At 43.2% G+C, this 21,450-nt stretch overlaps 1 protein-coding gene across 2 annotated transcripts; it reads right to left on the reverse strand.

Annotated features, from left to right (window-relative positions):
• Nucleotides 1-8,443: 8,443 nt before the first annotated feature.
• Nucleotides 8,444-20,623, reverse strand: LOC143279341 (uncharacterized). 2 transcript variants are annotated; one of them, XR_013054867.1, is made up of 5 exons: nt 20,046-20,623; nt 18,005-18,068; nt 16,603-16,725; nt 10,314-11,342; nt 8,444-9,662 (listed from the first exon to the last, which is right to left on the reverse strand). XR_013054867.1 is itself a non-coding variant. In XM_076583362.1 (4 exons), exons 2-4 carry the CDS (start codon nt 18,051-18,053, stop codon nt 10,825-10,827), a joined length of 690 nt encoding a protein of 229 aa, XP_076439477.1. In that variant the 5' UTR covers nt 18,054-18,068; nt 20,046-20,623; the 3' UTR covers nt 8,444-10,824. The 2 variants fall into 2 exon arrangements, 1 of the variants encoding a protein (XP_076439477.1); XM_076583362.1 differs by having other exon boundaries at nt 8,444-11,342.
• Nucleotides 20,624-21,450: the final 827 nt, after the last annotated feature.

Genomic DNA, 21,450 nt, shown 5'->3' on the forward strand with positions numbered 1-21,450 from the left:
CTGCTCCGTGTTTTGCGGCAGGATGCTATCAACAGTGGTACTTAGTGGTATCTCTCAGTGTCAGCAAGTTCTAGGGCACTGTCACTGGAAGGATGAGGTGATGGTGATAATCTCTATGCCTCACTGGAGGGGCGGTCAGTCGGTCCCAATATAATTTAAGTCTAGCTGTGATCGAGTGTGTAAGAGTACATTGATCTCAACAGGATTTGCTGTCACGGTGCTATCTGACATAATCATGTGTACTTTAACTTGAACAAATAAATCCAGAGAGAGTTAACTGGTGATCAAGAGAAATCTAGGTCTCGCTCGGGACATTGTGTAAAGTAGTCAGAACCTATAGTGTTTATTTATAAAACCCATGCAGTCAATCCATGAACGTCAAGGAAATAATTATATTTCCATGCGTGAGCTGTGGAAACGAGCCACTGTTATCATGCTTGATACAATGGAGTTCTGAGAAACCATAGACATCTCAGTGTGAGGAACTCAATATAATGGTGTGTTATGTTTGATACACTTTTAAACCGCGGGGCACAGATGTTTGTGCTGAGCTTGATCATCTGCAGAATATGCAGCCAGTGCAACTATCAAGTTAAGGATCGAAGGGACATGCTCAAACTAGCTGGATCTTGTTACAACCATGGTAGCAACTTTGAACCGTCTTGAGACATTGATTGGGAAGGCCAGCAACTGGATGCTACTCTTGTAATCGATTTTTTATGTGTAAAACCAAGCATCACAACAGCCGCATTTGTTGCTAGTTGAGTGAACGACGGTCCCTCGAGGAATCATGCTTAAAACAACACGATCTCATTATTAATGGCACCTGATCCAGAGGAGCAAGGTCGCAGAATGGTAAAGACGCTTGTCTGCCAATACAATGTCCGTGAGGGTTTGGTTTCGAATCCCGCTCTCGTCCTTTCTCCCAAGTTTGACTGACTGGAAAATGAAACAACTTGAGCGTCGGGTCAATCGGATGAGACGATAAACCGAAGTCCCGAGTGCAGCACGCATTCGGCGCCTCCCCAAAAAAGAACCCGACATGGCTACACTGTGTTAAATTGTCCTTTGGCAAAATTATCAATGTAAAATATATCTACTCTGATAGGTACACAAATATATATGCATGCTCTCAAGACCTGAAAAGAGCGGCGGATTATGCTGCTGTCAGGCATCTACCTAGCAGATGGTGTAGCATATATGGATTTGTCCGAACGCAGTGACGCCACCTTGAAAAACTGAAAAAAGAACTGATCCTCATGTGCATAATCAAAAAGTATTGAAATAAACAAACAGATGAGTAAATGAATGATTTTGTTATAGTTTCGACAGAACAAGCGAATCCTATTGAAATGTCACCTGAAAGTGCTCAAGTGCCGAAGTCAAAACTTTGTGAGTTTGAATTACACACACTGCCCATCCTATAACGTGTCGTCGTTTTCAGTAGTGAACTCAGTCAGTGTAGTGTAGCCTACGTGGGACTGGTCCCATCATGATCTGACCTCCGACTTCCCTGGGTGGTTAGCCACGTCGACCAATTACCTGAGGTGAGTGTTAACTTGCTTTGCTCATCAACATCACTTCAATTTCATACATCTTTTGTTTGTTTGTTTGTTTGTTGTTGTTGTTGTTTTTGTTAAATCACCGCACAACTTGATGCAATAGCAGAGCACTCTCTCTCAAACACATATACACACACGCGCGCACGCGCGCATCCTACAGCACATATACATACAGAGAGAACACTAAACGCACACTCTGCCACTGACACGCACTGATGTACACATGTGCATATACATACACACATCTATCGAAGGATTTTTTTTTCTGATCTCCAAACACAATATTCAGCCATGTACCCATCATTATCATTCATTTTGCCCAAAGCTCCTGGTGGAGCATAGGCCATCGACGACCCCTCGCCATCACACTCAATTCTGGGCTGTTCTGGCCATTCCAGTCCAGTTGGTCCCTTGCTGTTTCAGCTCTGCCTCGGTATCTTGCCTCCAGCTGTTGCGAGGCCGGCCTCTCTTCCTCTTTCCCTGCGGGTTCCAGGTCAAGGCTTGGCGTGTGATGCTGGACGCTGGTTTCCTGAGGATGTGTCCGATCCAGCCCCACTTCCTCTGCAGTATCTGCTTGGCCACTAGTTCCTGTCCCGCTCGCTCCCACAGATCTTCGTTTCGGATCTTCTCCTGCCATCGGATCTTGTAGATGCGCCTCAGACAGGTGTTGAAGAATGTCTGAATCTTCTGCTGCATCGTCTGTGTTGTCCGCCATGTCTCGGATCCGTAGAGCAGAATTGACTTCACATTGGAGTTGAAGATGCGGAGTTTGGTTTTCATACTGATTGCTCCAGATGCCCAGATGTTCTTGAGCATGATGAAAGCTGTTCTTTCCTTGCCGATTCTGGCTGTGACGTCTCGGTCCGTGCCTCCCTGTCGGTCAACCACGCTTACCAAGTAGACGAAAGATGGGCTCTCCACCGACTGTGACTGGTGTGTTGGCAGTGGTGTTGATCTTCATCAGCTCGGTCTTCTTCTTGTTGATCTTGAGCCCTGTCCTGGCTGGCATGGTCTCCAGGCGAGTGGTCTTGTCCTGCATCTGGCTGTGGTTGTGCGACAGGAGCGCCAGGTCGTCAGCGAAGTCGAGATCGTCCAGCTGTGTCCAGAGTGTCCACTGTATACCGTTGTTCCTGCCTGTGGTAGTGGTTGCAGCTGATGGGAAGTTCTGTCTCTGTGGGTGGAATGTCTGGTGGTGCGTCAAGTGCGGGGCGGTTCAGCAGCTCCCTGAAGGGTTCTGCCCACCGTTTCAGCTGTTCCTCGGTTGTTGTCAGTGGGTTCCCGTTCTTAACCTTCACTGGCTTGTCTGTCTGCTGGAACTTGCCCGTCAGCTTCTTGGTCACCAGGTACGGGTCCTTAAGGCTCCCCTGTCCGGCTGCTGCCTCTGCTTGACTGGCCAGGTCGTCGATGTAGTCCCTTTTGTCCTTGATGCTCTCTGTCCGCTGCTGTGTACTCTTCCTGTGCCTTTGCCTTAGTTGCTCTTGTTCTGCTCGTGTTCAGCAAAGTTTTCTTCTCTTTCTTTGTTTCCAGCTTGTGGATGGTGTTGGCAGAGATCCATTCCTTGTGCTGAGTTTTCTTCTTGCCAAGGACCTCTTCACATGTGTCATGCCAGAGCTTCTTGCTGTGTTCCCACTGTGTCGCGATGTCCATCTCACCGTCTTCTATCAGCTCTCGTAGTGGCTGGAACCTGTTGGAAAGGCTGATCTGGAATGCTACTTGTGTGTCCTTGTTTCTGAGCAATCCAACATTGTACCTTGTCCGTGTATTGTTGGTGTTGTTGAATCTCTTGAGGCGAAGTCTCACTGTCGTCGTAAGAAGGTGGTGGTCTGATGACACATTGGCTCCTCTCATCACTCGTACATCCTGCCATGATCTCCTGATCTTGCGGCTAATGCAGATGTGGTCGATCTGGTTCTCCGTGACGTGGTTCGGGGATCTCCATGTGGCTTTGTGGATGCGCTTGTGTGGGAAGATACTTCCTCCTATCACCAGCTGGTTCAGGGCGCACAGGTCTGCAAAGCGCTCACCATTCTCATTCATCTGTCCCAGTCCGTGTGTCCCCATGGTGTCCTCGTAGCCGGTGTTGTCCCTTCCGATCTTGGCGTTGAAATCTCCCATCAGTATGGCTATGTCTTTGGCTCCTCTTCTGTCTATCACTGTCTGTAGTTGTTGGTAGAAGTCATCTTTCTTCTTGGTGGTAAACTTGGCTGTGATGATGCGGGATTTGACAGGTTCCCAGCCAATGAGTGCCCCCTGTGCCTCCGGTGCCAGCATCAGGGCCACACCCTCAGTGTTGGGGGCTCCATCCTCTATGTGTCCTGAATACAGCAGTTGCTCTCCAGATGATAGTATCATCTGTCCTGACTGTAGCCACCTTGTCTCACTCAATCCTCGCACTCCGATCTTGTAGTTTTTCATCTCTCTCGCTACTTGGATGGTTCTTCTTGCTTCATACATCGTCCTGATGTTCCATGTGGCTACTCGCGTTGTTGTCCTGGGTGTCAGAAGGGGAGTCAGCCTTGCAGCTTCCTTTCGGCTTTCACTTCCTTGCCCGGGTGAATGTTTTGGTTCTTTGTCGTCGATGCTTCTGCAACTGGTCTTTTTTACAGGCAAGGTAGTTAACCCTACGCAATTTATCCTCCAGGCGAGGTGGTCCTGCCTTAGTCGCCTCTTACGACTTGCATGGCAGGGCAGTGGGTCTATTCTATCAGTGCCCAACCCACATGGTATCCTGTGTACCCAAGTGGTATATATTCATATAAAGGGGACGGTACAAAAGAATTTACAGATTTACTGTATTTAAAGGACAGAAAAGAGCCATGCAAGAACATATAGATGGACAGTCACAAAAGGGTTTTTCTACTGTTTTATTTACAATAGTTTTCAGAAGAGAAGAAGAAAGAAGACATGAGTGCCTCAGTCAAAGCCGTCAAGCGATGCTAGCTGTGGAGTGATTGTCGTCAGTTAAGTGTCACAATGAAAATCGGCTTTGTAATTTCGAAATGCCTGATCTGTTCTCATCCAAACACTATAATGGTGTGGTTTTAGTTTCCAACAGCAGTCACATACAGAATTGAAGACTGTAGCATTATATGTGACGGAAAGACAAAATGACGTAAGCTTAGCGTCAGTTGAAATCTTTACACTGACGAACGATTAAACTGAAATCAAGCATGCTTCTAACTGATTAAAGTGTGTGTTCAAGCACAATAAATTGCAGCGAACGATACAGAGACTTGATTTAATAGATGTTTAGGAGCAGTTCTTTAAAAGGGGCTTTGCATTTACATTTCGAATGCCGTCACGCATTCTGCGCGGGTCGTTCAAGACCGGCAGGTTAGTCTGCAGTGAAAAAGGCGTCTGCTATACAGCTTGTGCGTGAAGCAGTATCTGAAGCCAGCTGAGCGCTTGGTTGCAATATACTGTGAATATCATACACATCAATGCGCGTATAGTAATACTCAGAAATTGTGGATGGCAGGGGATTAAGTCAGAACACGGAATGTGCCTGTTCTCTTCATACCTGCACGTGATGGGTATTATTAATATTCATGACACTAATCCCGCAGTTTCAGCTTCTCAGTCATGCTGTCAGCATTTCTGTCTCTTTTTTTTTGTTTTTGTTTTTTGTTGTTGTTGTTTTGTTTTGTTCTTTTGTTTGTTTGTTTGTTTGTTTTTCTCTCCTTTTCTCTCCTGTAGCCTTTTCCCTTTAGAGATGTAAAACAGGGGGAGAGAGAAGAGCAGGAGACAAACAGAGACGGGGGCAGAGGGGGATATACTAAGGGGAGAGAGAGAGAGGGAGGGAACGAACGAATGAACGAAATTTTATTTCATGAGGGTAAGGGAATAAGCATGGTTGCTTTTTTACATCCGGCCCTCTGGGCAAACTTGACCAAAAAAAAAAAAAAAAAAAAAAAAAAAAAAAAAAAAAAAAAAAAGAAAACATGTGGTGGTGGGGTGGGGGTAAGAAAAAATGCATGCACCAAAGCAAATTCTTCACACACACACACACACACACACACACACACACACACACACACACACACACACACACACACACACACACACAGAAGTAAGCATGCACATCACATAATTATGTACATCAATAATCATAATTATGCATAGTACATGTACAAATGATACAGTAATGGAGAATAGCGGAGAAAGCAACAACAACAACAAAGAAGAAGAAGAAAGACTGGGTGGAGAAATAGAGAGACAGGTAGACAGACGATGTAGAGACAGACCGGCAGACTGGCGTAAACGCAATAATCAATAGTAATCAATTTGAAATTGTGGATAATATTATCATAACAATGTGAAGCACGTTCACAGGAAGAGAGAGAGAGAGAGATGGAGACTAAGACTGAGATATCTTATTCATTTAAGGCATTGGCCCCATAAGAGAGAGAACTCAGAACTCAAAACGTTTTTATTCAAGGATTAAGATTTTAGGCATTGCCTATTCTTCCAGTCTGTCCTTTCTAATCTACATCTATTACAAATAGATAAAGAGAGAGAGAGAGAGAGAGAGAGAGAGAGAGAGAGACAGACAGACAGAGATATAGGATATGGAGAGACACCGCAGAGGAGGTCAAACAGCAGACAACTGAGACAGACATTGATAGAGACTGATGTAGGGACTGAGGGAGAAAGAGATAGCGGAGTATGGTAGGATGCAGGATGGAGGCGGGAAGAGGGCGCCGTAAAGAGCATATTGTTATGAGCGGATCAGTATACCTCACTGTACACTTCGAAGCTGCTTATAACCAAGTCGGATGTAACGAATGTAGGAAATAACGATGCAAACATGTTGGTCCAGGCAAAAATCCTTCTTTACATGACTAAAAAATACGTCGGATGAAACCAAGTCTGATGCAACGAAATGCCACTTATAACGAAACTGTTTTGGGGTCCCCAGCCGGCGATCACGCCGGTTATAACGAAGCTGCCGCCAAAAGCGAATCATTTTGTTCGGCACTGTGAAGAGTTAGGCTGTATCTATTTATAGCGAGATAGCGCCATCTCAGAATTCCTGCTGAGTGTGCGAGCCAGCTGCTGAGCCGTCGTCAGTGCGTGCCTGGCTGTGCTGGTGACTAGTCACTTACTTCACAGCTCGCGTCATTCTGTTGATATGATACTTTTGTTGCTGTTGTTGTTGCTTTTTTTTTTCTTTCTTTTTTCTTTTCTTTCTTTTTTTTTTTTTAAGTCTTAGTGTGACAGATTTCAGTTTTAACAATTTTACGGGACACCCGTTATATGACACATCATGACATATCGCAGTACATTATCTCTGTGATTGGATATTTCTTTTTTCTGCATACCATAGTTATATATTAGTGTGTCTATCTCCATCCTTCGTCTATCTGTCTCCCTTTTCTCCGTTTGTTTCTCAAGAAGAAAAAAAATATTTTAAACTAACTCTCTCTCTTTATCAATTTAAAAAAAATTTTTTTTTTTTTTTTTAGCAGCAGCAGAATCAATAGCACTACAGACTTGAACGGTTATATGTGTAAACCACTGCTACAAATAAGGGTTATGAATCTGGTTCCCAAAAGATACACAGCATGAAACCTGGATAGGATAGGTCTTGTCCATGATAGAGTTTAAAAAGTACCCCATTCGTAAAAAAAAGTAACTTGTTTCTTTGTTGTGTGTGTGTCCAGTTTTCCACAAGAACTGATGGATAGCTGCCTTTTGTGTGCGTGTGCGTGCACGCACGCGCATGTGCGTGTATGCATGCGCGCGTATGTGTGTGTGTGTGTGTGTTCGTGTGTGAAGAGAGACTTAATGAAATAAAATCCTTTCATTTTTCACAAAGCACATAAAGAATGCAATTGACAAACAAATGAATAATGAGTAGATTTAAAACTTATGAAAGCGGAAGAATACCACAAACTAAACATTATGCTTGACCTTTTCTTGACTCTCTCTCTCTCAAACAAACACGCGCGCGTGCGCCGGCGCTCGTGCACACCCACCCACGCTGTTACTGATTCACTGGTTATTCGTGCACACCGTCAGTGCAGAACTATTAACGTCTCATTGTCATGCTACTCAACCCCCGACGCGCTGTCTGATGGACAACAGTAATTATAAATGGCTTTACATTTTATTATAGCTCCGCGTTTATTTTGCTGTGCTGCATGACATATTTGTATGCTCATCATATACCGTGTGTTTCATTTTTAACCTCTGCGCGCGCGTGCGCGTGCGTGCGTGTGTGTGTGTTGTGTGTGTGTGTGCGCGCGCTTGAAGTGCACGTGGGAGCGGACACGTGTGTGTGTTTTGTGTGTGTATGCGCGCGTGTGTGTGATTGCGCGTGCGCGCATTCTCTCTCTGGTTGAAGCTAATATCTGCATGAGAACAGTTGCACAACGCCCACGTCTTTGTAAGAAGTTTGACTGTGTAAGCTACTAAGTTCAGTTTGTGAGATACATTGACAGCAACAGAGAGACGTAACATGTGCACAGATTTCAAGAAACATTGTGAGTTCCAGTCAATGTTTCACTGATGATAAGGTTGTGAACACGTAGAAAGCGCAGGCCGAGACCCATTCGCACAGAACAAAAATAGCAGCAGTCCAGGGGAAATAATTAACCCCAGTTCGCTGTGCGAAGTGGTAACGTTCGTTGCAAGATCAAGTGTGCTGGTTTATAAGAATTCTACATGTTTTGCTGTTTATTTTTTAGTTCGATTTCGTATCTTCACAATTTAGGATGTTTTCACTGCAATCATTTTGCCATCCAGACAATCTGTTGACCACTCATACAAACATAATTCTCAAGGGAAATATCAGTGGGAGTGCTTGCGACTGAAGATTTTGTAGCCTAATAACTCATACCCATTGGGAAACAAATGAACACAAACATCCTTTAAAAAATTAGCAAATGCACTTTAATTATTTGTAAAAACCCACAATCCACTGACCACTGCAACAGCATTGTTCGTGTCTTTTGAAAACGCGTGAGACTAATACGATTTAATGATATATTCAAAAGTGTAATTCTGTAACATTGGACACACACACACACACAGAGAGAGAGAGAGAGAGAGAGAGAGAGAGAGAGAGAGTGGAGCTCTAACAAACTGACAGGTTCAACCCCAAAATGGCACAGAAATATGTATTCGTAGTGGTCTGTGCAGGCATCGTGTCTTTCGGACCTCTCTCTCCCTCTCTCTCTCTCTCAGACACACACACACACAGGCCGAATCCATCTTAAAAACATGGCAATTCACTGAAAACCCTGACTAATTAAGTTCTATAGAAGAAACCCACTTGAACCCGTTAGTGTTGTGACCCAGAGAAGAGAAGCTTGACTTTTACAACGAAAACGGTTCTGACCAAAACAAAATACCACACAGCCGGCATTACTGAATTATCAACTGGCATTACTTAATTGTCAGCTGTGCAGAATTCTTCAGTTCAGCATTTCCAGCTCTGTAGTTCAAAACAACAGAAAAAAAATCATTCTGAGTCCATAAATTGCGTCTTGGGATGTTTTTAAGAATCTGCAAAAGCTATGGGCATATTAATAATACTCTTAAAAAAATAGTAGCCTTGCATAAGTGATAATGTGAAAACTAATACTCTGACTAGATGTCAACAAATCACCAGTAATTATATTTCATTTTTTCATCCATTCAATATTGTATGTAAAACCATGCCTATATGATACACTGATACAGCACTTTCATACGTAGATACCGTTCATTATTCCTGTACATCAAATGTTAATAGATTAAGCAGATGAAATTCATTTTAGCAAACTTGCAGGATTGTTTAAACCACCTGAAACGAAATACCCAAGTTGCCACATTCTCCATATGCCTGCATTGCCTGGAAATGAAATGAACCAAGACCCCAGTGTTTTGATAAGGGATGATAAAAGTTAAGCTGCTCTACGCTGCCGAGTCTTGGGTCACATATCGCCATCGCTTCCGCTTCTTGGAACGCTTCCACCAACGCTGCCTTTGTACTATCCTAAACATCTACTTGACCGAGGTCGTCACAACTGTCTAGGTTCTTGAAACGTCAGGTACTACCCACATCAAGACAATGCTGTTCTTGAAACGTCAGGTACTACCCACATCAAGACAATGCTGCTCGGGACCCACCTGCCCTGGGCTTGGCATGTCTCAAGAATGAAATACTACAGATTCCCAAAGCTCGTGCTTCAGAGGGTACCATCAACTGGCTACCGTACTACGGGTGATCCCCGGAGGCGCTACATGGATTCTCTCAAGGACTCTCACTGGGAGTCCCTGATCTCCTGCAGCATTTCACAAAGTCAGTGGTCTGAACTCGCAGCTTACAGCGATGCCTGGAGAAAAACTGCAAAAGATGCTGTTTCTAAGTTCGATACCACACTATGGGTCAGAGCACTTGAGAGGAGGATACTACGAAAGGACCCAACACCCAACCCAGATCTTATGTTCCCCTGCGGACACTGTGGTAGATTATTCCTGTCTGAGATAGGCCTCACCAGTCATCTTGCAGCGTGCTTGCATCTGTTATGTCCAACCAACCAAACAAAATACATCGAAAATGCAAATACCCCATTGTATTGATCATGCTGTCGATACCTCATTATCATAGCGTACAACTGTTTAGTAATTCTGCCACTCACAATACAGTACACATCAGTATTATCAGATTAACTTGTGTTATACTGATAGATTTGTCGTTTACGTTTAAATATGCCACGTACTTCAAAGTCCACTGAGCTATTCTGTCACAAGCTTTCGACATACCTGCGGCCATTGTTCAGACACTAAGCATGAAGATCACGGAATCACGAAACACGACAGAACCAGACAAAAAATCAGAAAAATAACCCCCCCCCCCACAAAAAAAATTACGATAGGGTATCAGTCCTGGTATCAGACAAGATTTTGTTTTATTTTTGCAGCAGGTTCTCGTAACGTCACATCACAACAAACGCCTTCTCTCTAAGGTGTGCGCATTGAGTGAATAAACTTCCTGACAGATCCTGAGATAATCAAAGATCGATAAGCTGGGAAAGAACAGCTATCTAGAACTCTAAATGATTAGTGTTTCTCTGGTGCTTTCATATCATATCCCAGTATTTTCTACAGAAAGGGAGAATAGAAAAGCCGATATCTATTGACAAAACATGGCTTCTTGTCTTTCAGCTGTGTGAACATTACTTTTACTAAAAACCCATGCTAAATGTTTCAACAAGCAGGTTAACACAGTCGCCATTTATGAACTATGTACACATAAAGCATGAAGAAAATTGTGCTAGTAGCCATAAAGAATGCGTCTGAGCGTGTCCCTCATGAGCAAGTCCAACGTGGACTGGCCGACGCTCACTGCCGGAGACACGGGCACGGCTGAGGCTGAGGCGGCAGCGGCCAGTTCCACTGCAGCCACGGCAGCGGCCTCTCTCTCCAGCTGCTTCCTCCAGCGGACCTTGTCCAGGAGCTCCTGCTCCTTGGGGTTGGCCAGCGGGACTTCGGGGACCTGGACCTGCCCCGCCTCCTTCACCAGCTTGGCCTTGACCGGCATGTTGAAGGAGCCGTAGGGGTTGAGCACGGGCACCACCCGCCCGGCCAGGCTAGGCCGTGACGGGGTCAGCTGCAGGGACGTGACCGCCGGCCACCTGCGGACCGTTCCCGGCACGTGCATGTCGGGAAGACCCACGATCGGGGAGGCCAGGCGGAAGGGGGGGTTGGACGGGACGCGCGGTTTGTTGAGACGACTCAGGCTAAGGCTGGTCCGTCCCTCTGTCGGCACCCGGACCTTCACCACACTGGCATCTGCACACAGTGCGAGAGTTGTGGTGAACAGTCATTTGCATGGGTATGCACATCAAGCAAAATCAATAGTGTGTGTTTGTTTGTGTGTGTGTGTGTGTGTGTGTGTGTGTGTGTGTGTGTGTGTGTTTCTGTGCGCTTGTGTGTGTATATGTGTGTGTGTGTCTGCACGTGTCTCTGTGTGTCTCTGTGTGTGCCTGTATAAGCGCGCGCGTGTGCGTTTGTATGTGCATGTGTGTGTGTAAAACGATTAGGGTGACGAGTGTAAGTATGCTAAGTATATGAAACACGTCCGACACCGCTGCAACCTTTACCCTGTTCTGGAGCCAGTTGCATTGCTCGGACAGAAAAGCCTAGTATGGTCGTAACCCGCTACTAACTGTGTGTTGTGTGGAACTGACCAATGGCGTAGTTCCGTCAACGTAGGCATTTAGTCACATGTAACTGTCAAAAAGTTAGAACCAAGCAATGCAGCTGGCTCCAGAACCCAAAGCGGGATGACCGAAAGGGCGGGAGGGTTTGGGGGCGAAGGGGTTAGGGGTCGGCAAGGGTAGGGGGACATATATGCCTCCACCCTGTTGCACCTCTTCCCTCACCCCCCACCCCTCTTACCTCGTTCCCGTAAGTCTTGTCGGTCGTCTTGCTGCGTGGGATACAAACAAGTTATAATATACACCCCCCCTCCTCCCATCACACATCCCATCTCCCCAACCAACCACCCCCCAGCACCCCCCTCCCCCACCCCGCTCCCCTCCGCCCTACCCACCTCCGCCTCTTCCCCTTCCTGACAGACAACAACTACTCCATTGTGAGGGAGAAGTTTCCTGCATGCTAATTGACGATGACTTGACTTGCGCTCGTAACACAAATGAGATGAACACACACACACACACACACACACACACACACACACACACACACACACACACAGACTTCACCAATGTCCGACCATTCAGCATAGGCTTTACGAATGATGATAAGATTCATATTACTATTAGTCCGTAAAATGACAAATTAATAAACATGCAATTGCGGTCTGCTTAAAAGTATATTTCTATTCTATTTTCTAAACTCCGTTTAGAATGCCAATAAAACCAATAATATCCGTGTGTGTGGGGTGGGGGTGGGGGTGCGGATGTGTGCTGATTATCTGGTTGTGGTTTTCCGCAATTCATCTTTATTCTTATCTGTCTATTATGATCAATGTGCAGTATAGTAGGCTATGTTTATAATTATATTCAAATAATGTTTCTTAATTCTTTCTGTTTTTACATTAAGAACACTAGTTATTACCTGCAGTGTGTGGATATATGTATGAAACGATGTATGTGATATTTTTTACATTTGTATCTTCGTAATATTTGTAGGGGCTGTTGTTGGCTTTTACAGTTATGGTCCCCATGTTGTTTACTTGTCTATGTTGTGATAATGCACCTGACCAAATTTCTCCAGTTGGAGATAATAAAGTTATTCTATCTTATCTTATGTTATATATACTAAATATAACACGTACTTTTACTAACCAACCTTAGTGCTCAATAAAAGGTTGTTTTGTTGTGTTGTGTTTTTTTGTTTTTTTGGTTTTTTTTAGCCCACATCAAGTGAGAAATGCTTTATTCTAGGTTGCGGGAACCAATCCCTCAATTGTCTGGCAACGGATCCCTTCGAGTCTCTTTCTCACTCCATTCTCACTGAACCAACACGTTCGTGTACAACCACCACTCTTGATACAGTGATTAGCATCACTGTCCTACGTTTAGGACGTCGTGGGAACATCCCCCAGCAAGAGGTATGAATATCATTGTGGAGGTTTTTCGGCGCAAGGCATCTCATGTAGTTGAGTAAACTACGGGGTCAGTTGGGATGACTGGAACAAGTTAGTGGAAAGTGATCCCTCAAAATGCATAGAAGTTCCGCTCAATTCGCAGCACTCTCCCTTCCTCACCCCCTCGCCATCACCGCTCCTACAGTTATGACACTACACTTGGTAAAATTTAATGTCTTGTGAAATCAATGTTCAACTATTTCAATATTCGTTTATTAACCCTTCAAAGACAGAAAACGGGACCGCTTGAATTCTCCCTAATATTCCGCGTGGGTGATGGACCTGTTATGTATCCCACCCACTTTTTGATGTGGACTAGTCAATGTTCTTCAGTATGTGCTGAAATTTTCTTTTCTTTCTTTTTTATTTATCTATTTTATTTTTTAATAAATCATTCCTAATCAAACAATATAGATGCACTAGAGTTACAGACCTTGGTACATAGGGGGACCCTCTCACGCCCTGGTCAACGAAATCAAGCTCAACTCCAAACCATCACAAATCCTACTTTCATAAAAGAAACCAGCGCATATTATGTGTTTCATTTTCCGTTTTGGATTGAATACACAGAAATTTAATATCTTCACACACTCTTTCAATCGCAAGGCTTGGTGACACTTCATAGCTGCATCAGGGTGTACGAACCCAAAGGCCAAAGGGTAAAAATTTCACTCAAAGTTAATGGGATAATTCCCAAAAGACTCCTAGAAGCCCTGTACAAATATAACTTTGAAACATTCGATACTATTTGACTTTGTTTCAGTCACAGAAGGGCGTAGGCCGATACAAGTTTAAATCATAAAAGAATGTAAAAAAAAAAAAAAAGAAAAGATATTTCATCTTTGTATAATTAATCCAGCACAAGAGGTTTTATCAAAAACAAAATACATAATGTGTGCTGGTATATCTTATATAACCGTGAGTTGCGTATGCTTGAAATTGAGCTTATTTTTATTTCGTTGATCTGGGCGCGAGACCGTACCATTAAGCCAAGGACTACAACTCTAGCGCACCTTTATTTATCTTTTGTTTGTCTTCTTTTTCTTTTTTTCTTTTTTTTATTTTTTTTAAATCGGGAACATGTAAAGATTAGTTCAGTACACATCAAAACCATTTTAAGACTAGTCCACATCACTCCTGGGGGCTGGGGTGCACTGTAGGTCTAGATGTGACCTTGCTTTGTTTCATCGAGAAAGCTGTTTCTTATGCCTGAAATATCTCCAGTTGCGCCCCCCAACCCCCAACCCCCGCCCCGTCCCTCCCCCGGCTTGTTGACTTGTCAAACGGAAGCAGCAATGACAGTGAACTATGAAGTTGGGCTGAACAATGCACAACTAGCTTTTGTTGGTAACATCGCTTTTCTCTTCCCGTCCCAGGTAAATGAGTCAGTGAACCAGCTCACAACATTATGAACGAGACACAGCACTTATTGTAGGCTGTACGTATCAGGAGCACTTTTGCTGATCTTTGCAGGAAAAATCGCAGTCCAATGATTTTCCAAAGTTGTCCGTGGAGGTTGACAGAAACAGGAAGAAAATAACAAAAAAAAATCACTGCAAACAGCAAAAAAAAAAAAAAGGGGGGGAAGAGTAACAGATGCAGCAACATATTTTATCTTTGCGCTTTATGCTTTGGGATCCAAAACGCTATTTGGGACGTCAAAAGTGCTCGTGCGGCACGAGTAACAGCTGTGTCATAAACTGAGCTTTCTCAAACAAGGACTGATACAGGGAAAATATATAACCTTTACCTCGATCTACAAAGAGATGCTATTCCCCACTGGTTGACTAGATCATCAAAATAACACATTATATATCTATCTCTCTCTCTCTCTCTCTCTATATATATATATATATTGTGTGTATGTGCGTGCGTGCGTGTGTGCGTGTAAGAAAAATGCAAACCCCCCCCCACACACACATATAAGAAAGGGAATAACCTTCCTTTCCTCTTGCTCTCTAACTTGCACCCCCGTCGTCAAAGCTGGAACTGTCAACCTGAACCTCGCTCGCCAGTCTTCAGCCAGAGGACAGGCTGTCCCGTGACGCGAACACGTGAAAACGCAGACCACGACAGCCTCCGTGAATCTCATCACCATAATCTTCTACGGCAATAAAAGTGACAACGACCACCTCTGCTCCCACTGAAAAGGCTCTCCTGACATCCCGCAGGGTGGAGATGGGGGCAGGTGTGGAGGAGGGGAAGTGGGGGACGGATGGCGAGGGGGGGTTCAACGTACTCTGCTTTAACTGCTCTTCTCTCTCACATGTCTTTTATTCAAAACCGAGTTTGTACTGAGTGAACAAAAAAATAAGTTGTAAAAGTCACGTGTGCCTGACGTTATACCTACGTCACTGAGGTCGGCTGTGTCGTTCTTTAGTCAAATGACGCACGGTTTTTGTTTTGTTTAACGTGGAGACCCAATAGCAGTACAGTCACCATTAACGACAAGACTGGATAACAAATCAACGAATGAAGCAACCGTTTTCTCATAAATAACACGTTTTACACACGCTCTTGGCTCTAGCGCGCGCGCGCACACACACACACACACACACACATACACAGAATAATTAAGTGGGGCAAACACCATCTCAAAAACAGAGCTGGAAATAAGGGAGGAACACCAGAGAGAGAGAGAGAGAGAGAATTTTGTTCTCATTTCAGACATTTCTGCACAATTCATGTTTTATATATATATATTTTTATTCTCTTCTTGCTTAATCTGTGATCTAGCTTGTCACAAGGTCTTAGCAATGCAAAGTATGTCTATGAACATGCTCTCATAATTTATGCTGTTACGCTATTTTACATGTATATCTGACAGTGTTGATGTATACATAGATTGATGGGCACAAAATGCTTTCTAACTTCACATTTTATTTACCAAATTGGGACCCCTTCTTTATATCAAACTCTTCAAAGTTAACTTGAGATGCATTTGACTAAGTTCAAACCCATAACTTAACCTGGCTAATGCCACTTTGAATATAGAAGTAGGGTGTTGTTCCTAAGAATGTCACTCCAAAATTTCACTCTGCTATCAGTTATACGCCAATTATCTCCCTTTACCTGCTCATTAGTTCTTGTTTGATGCTCAGCTAAGTCTGATCACAAGAATTACTTTTAATTAATGAACTATCGCGGACATGGGAGGAGATGTAGCCAAGCGCTCAGCTGGCTTCAAAAATTGTTTCGCACACGAGATATAGCGGACGCCTCCCGAAATTGGTGATGACACGCCGCCCTCACCCTTCACACACACATTAGCTCATATCTTCAACAAGACCGATGACCCTTTTCAGCTCAGAGAGCAAGGTGACGGCATGGCCGGCTTTTAAGCCACGAATCGTTCAAGTTCTCCTTGCACCCTGACTCCTCTCTCCCTCCCCCGAGCCTTGTCGCTTCCTCTCTCCAGCTGACCATATTCATACTTACCAACGCACATGCAGACAAAGTAGTCGAAGACGTGGGGGGGTGGGCAGCGGATTTCCGAACTCAGCACGGATGGCAAGATCACATCTGGGGCGAACCCGCGCAGCACTGGGCTGTAGCACAGACCTGGAATACACGACTCTTTTATATCACGCGCATTTCATTTTGGACAACCACCCGAGAACACAATGCGATTATGTGAGTGCGGGTGTGAGTGATACGCGGGGTGCGTGTGCAGAGAAGTTTTGTAACTCCGTGTGTGTTCACTTTGCCTCAATCTACAGTCAAGTATAGCAGGATAATTTTTTTTTAAAGGGGAAAAAAGGATCTCATCTTCTTTGGCCATGTTTCAAAGCGACAGATAATTTTGTTCGCGTTCATTTTCTGATGATCAGGAATATGCAAATTTTCGTTTTCAATGCAGATTTAATATAATAATAAATATGCTGATTCTGAATACAGGTTATGGCTCTTTCATTCACGTGAAAAAAACAGTACTGAGCAAGTTCGTCACTAAAATATACATATGATTATGCCAGTCCTGTCATGTGCAATCGATAACTCTTCGAAAGGTTTTGTGAACCTTGAAATGCACTGGACACCTTGGTTGCCCCATGCAAAAGAAAATCCATGTGAGCTTAGGTTCTGGCGAACATTTGTAACCCACGTGTTTTTACAGACAGAAATTGGCAAGAGTCCATAAATCACTGAAAGCAAAGAACATGCCTTACAGAAATATTGAGTCAACTTTTCTTTGAACCGCTGATGCGGATTATTTGAATTGGCAATACTTTCAGAAATATTTAGCGCGTTAAGATGCATATTACTGAGCTCACTATGGAAGAAAAATTCAGCATTTGTGTTTTACTGGGTGTTTCACAGCTAACATCTCAACATACGCTCGCGATAAGAAAGAGTGAGATTAAAACAGTGTCTCAACAACACACACACACACACACACACACACACACACACAGAGTGAGAGAGAGAGAGAGAGAGAGAGAGAGAGAGAGAGAGAGAGAGACAGAAATAGAGACAGACAGACAGAGAACGGAAGGAAGGGAAAAAAGGAAGAAAGAAAAGAAGGAATCCGAACGGGAACAAGAGACGACTGATTGATGGACAGGTAGACAGATAGAGATAAAGATATACAGACAGGCGACAGACGTACAGAAAGACAAAGATTGCTATAGACAAAAACATACTTGTCATGTTTTTATTCTTCACAAAAGAGTACTCAAATATGCAACATGGGGAACATAAAGAAACCATTCCTACCGAACTTTTAATACGTAACGCTCTCTCGCGCCCCCTCTTTGAATTCACACACGGCAAAAAGCAGCAAGAGACACCTATCAACAATTATTTTATGACATATTCTATAAGTGTTTCCCTTGTTTCTCACCTCTTACAGAGGACAGTAGTGCCAGAACAGAAAGGACGAAGGCAATCATCGTGACCTGAAGAGTCTGCAAGATACAGAAAAACAAATTTAAAAATAGGAAGTTATTATTTGGCCTGCCACTTGCGGATAGCCTATTATCTTACTGATGTATGTTCGTATACGACAACCTTTTGTCTACAGAACTACAAAAGGGACACACACACACACACACACACACACACACACACACACACACACCGGGCACGCACACACAAACTGGACACACACACACACACACTCTCTCTCTCTCTCTCCCCCCCCTCTCTCTCTCTCACACACACACGCACAACACACACACACTTTTTCTCTTTCAGATGCATACGTGCGCGCGAAGTTGCACATAAAGTACAGAGAGACAGGCAGACAGAGACACAGAGTGACAGACAATCAGACACTGATACCCGAGCTGTCCATGCATTACAGTCACAACAGACTATTGGTCCTGCAGGGAAATTATCCACATGATAACAAACCCGCATTCAAAGATCTAAAGCTCGAATCCTGGGCACCCAAAGTATATATATATAAAAATGTATGTAGACATATATATATATATATGTGTGTGTGTGTGTGTGTGTGTGTGTGTGTGCGTGCGTGGGTGCGTGCGTGTGTGTGTGTGTGTGTGTGTATGTGTGTGTGTGTGTGTGACGTCGTCATCTTTTACTTTTCTAGTTTTTCTGCAAATAAACTTGAAGCGATTTAAATTCGTGGTTCTTTTCTTTTTAAGCCTTTCCACTGTGATGACATAAATGCAGTTATGTTATAGTTTGATTTACACTCTCTCTCTCTCTCTCTCTCTCCTTGCACAATTCTTATGTGACACTGTCATTTCATTGTATATAAACTATATAAAAAAAATCATTTTATTTTATGTTATTTTATTTTTCAAGACCTGACTAAGCGCATTGGGTTACGCTGCTGGTCAGGCATCTAATCTAATGGTGTAGCGTATATGGATTTGACCGAACGCAGAGACGCCTCCTTAAGCTACTGATACTGATACGGATACTAAACTACATTGAAATGTTTCATGTACACATTAATATGCATGCTGTTTTAATGACAAAACAGTGTGTTACAAATAGATATATTCTTTATGTAGACAATGTTTTCCATTCGAAATAAAGCATGGCATGTTGCACATGCACATGGGCATGTTATGTACGAGAAAAGATTACATTCACTCAATGTACACCTCCCCCCCCCCCTCCAGATCCCCCTCCCCCAATCGCATAAACGACGAAAATGTGGTAAATGGAGAAAGTTAACCAAATACGTTTTTGTGCTTAATATTCTTTTCGCTTTCTCAAGCTTCCTTTTATTTATTGCTTTCATTATTTGTTCGAATAGTATCTATTCATTTATGTTTTCTCTAATTACTTATCTTTATCATAATTTATCATTTTCTTCTATATGATAATAATGACGATAATAATAATAATCAATATTATTCTCTCGTGATTTCCTTGACGAACAAGCGGATTCCGATAATGATCCACCAAAGAGAGAAGAGAAACATTACACTGTTTGGAACTGCGGATGCGCTACAATTTAGCCTCGGTTATACAAATGCTTAGAGAACTATGAGTGATCGGGCGAACGTCTACTGTTTCACATTCTAGAAAGTTTGAAAAGATCGGAAAGTAAGCGGGAAGGTGTTTTGCTCGAAAACAACAACAGAAACAAAACAAAATCAGAGCAGTTGTTTGCTTCTTTGACAATCACGGGAATATTCTGAAGCTTAATTTGACCACTGTTCGAGGCAGAGTGGCTGATACGTGCATACGACCAAATGTCAAGTTACAATTCAACTCATTATTATATATAATTATTGGTGCTGTTGCGATTACATGATCAAAGTAGATGTAATGACTTATATGAGCATTCCGGTTGTTTTGATTATGTTACTTTCGAAATCGTCATTGCAAGGAGCAGGCTTCGACACATAAGTACATACACAGAACAGGCAGTGGAAAACAGAGACAATGACTTTTATCCTTACCAGATTTCTTCCGGGACGCTGTGATTAGTTGTGAACGATGTGTGACCAGCCTCAGAATGCAGGGCTTTCGTGCATTCGAGTAGTTCCCTTGACTGGTGTTTTCTTCTTTCCTCTAACAGAACTGAACTGACAACACGAAAGATCGGACGACAATTACTAGTCTTTTTATTTAGTATCATAAACCTCAAAATTTCGGATATGTCTCTCAAAATGAAAAATTACACATTTGGACTACTGTAGAATCTTTCTAGATATGCCGCCAGCTGATCTGAGCAAAAATCTTGTATTCTGTGCAGATAAGTGGTTTGCTGCGTCTAAGTGCAGTGGCAGGTGGAAACCGCAGAATATTCAAAGAATTTTGTTTTCATGAATAAAGTTAAACGACTACCAAGTTCCAATCTCTAAATCACGATTTCAATCCGGCAAAGTCAGACACACGAGCAGAAAGCAGACGACAAGCAACAAGACAGGGGCTGTGCTCTCTTTCGTTCTTTCCTTCTTCCTCGTCTCCCCACTTTCTTCTTTCACTGCATCTGTCCAGCGCACTTGATGACCAGTTAGCCTGGTCCCCCAACTCTCTTCTCTCCCGCGTCGCGTTGGCCTGGCCCCTCTTTTTAAATGCACTTCTCTCGCCGCCAGTCTCTTTTATGGCTACAAGGGGGAGTAAATCTCGGTCTCGGTCCTTGTCACTCGGCCTCTGCCACCACCAACACCCTTCCTCCGTCCCTAGCTCCCAATCTCGTGTTCATTCCCATTTTTTTTTTTTCTGATATCCGAACTGATTTTGACTTCGCTGGACTTGAAATGATCGTATCTCGAATTTGTATTATATTTTTGTTGTGTTTTCATTCTTTGTTTTTCATTTGTTGTTTGTAGTTTTTGACTGACAGCAGCCTGTCGTAATGCAAGGAAAACAGGAAGTTGATTTCTGTTATAAAAAAACTAGTTCCCAACAGATTCGCGTGCATTATTTGATAGCACACTTTAAAAAACAAACAAACTTTTACAATATGAAGTCATCCGACCCATTCTCTCTTTGTCTCTGTCTCTGACTGTCTCTCTCTCTCCATACATATCTTTTTCTTTGCTGGTCTGATTTAATACTAACACAAGTAAATGTTCTGTTAACATATATGAAAAAGTCGTTTGATTACGTGAAAAAATATGCATTAACAGACACCAAACTATTGTTTGTTTGTTTTGGGTTTTTTTTGTTTGTTTGTTTGACAAATCATCGAATTGACACGTCTCGGTCTGAAAGTATGGTGACTGTACGATATGTGTTGTGATGGAGACAGATAGATGTTATTACAAAGCTGTCTCTGAAGCGCTGAAAACCTCTGGAGAATCTTAGGCAAAACGTTCTTTAAATAGTTATCTTTGAACAAAACTAATCCACCCCCGA

This window comes from Babylonia areolata, chromosome 2 (assembly GCF_041734735.1).
Source record: "Babylonia areolata isolate BAREFJ2019XMU chromosome 2, ASM4173473v1, whole genome shotgun sequence".
In the NCBI taxonomy this organism is placed as follows: Eukaryota; Metazoa; Mollusca; class Gastropoda; order Neogastropoda; family Buccinidae; genus Babylonia; species Babylonia areolata.

Excerpts from the sequence above, each read along its gene's own strand:
- LOC143279341 (XM_076583362.1), bottom strand. The coding sequence starts at position 18,053 with ATGATTGCCTTCGTCCTTTCTGTTCTGGCACTACTGTCCTCTGTAAGA. Across the intron at positions 16,726-18,004 it reads ACTACTGTCCTCTGTAAGAG|GTCTGTGCTACAGCCCAGTG; the intron begins GTGAGAAACAAG and ends CGTGTATTCCAG. Across the intron at positions 11,343-16,602 it reads CTTTGTCTGCATGTGCGTTG|ATGCCAGTGTGGTGAAGGTC; the intron begins GTAAGTATGAAT and ends CACTGTGTGCAG.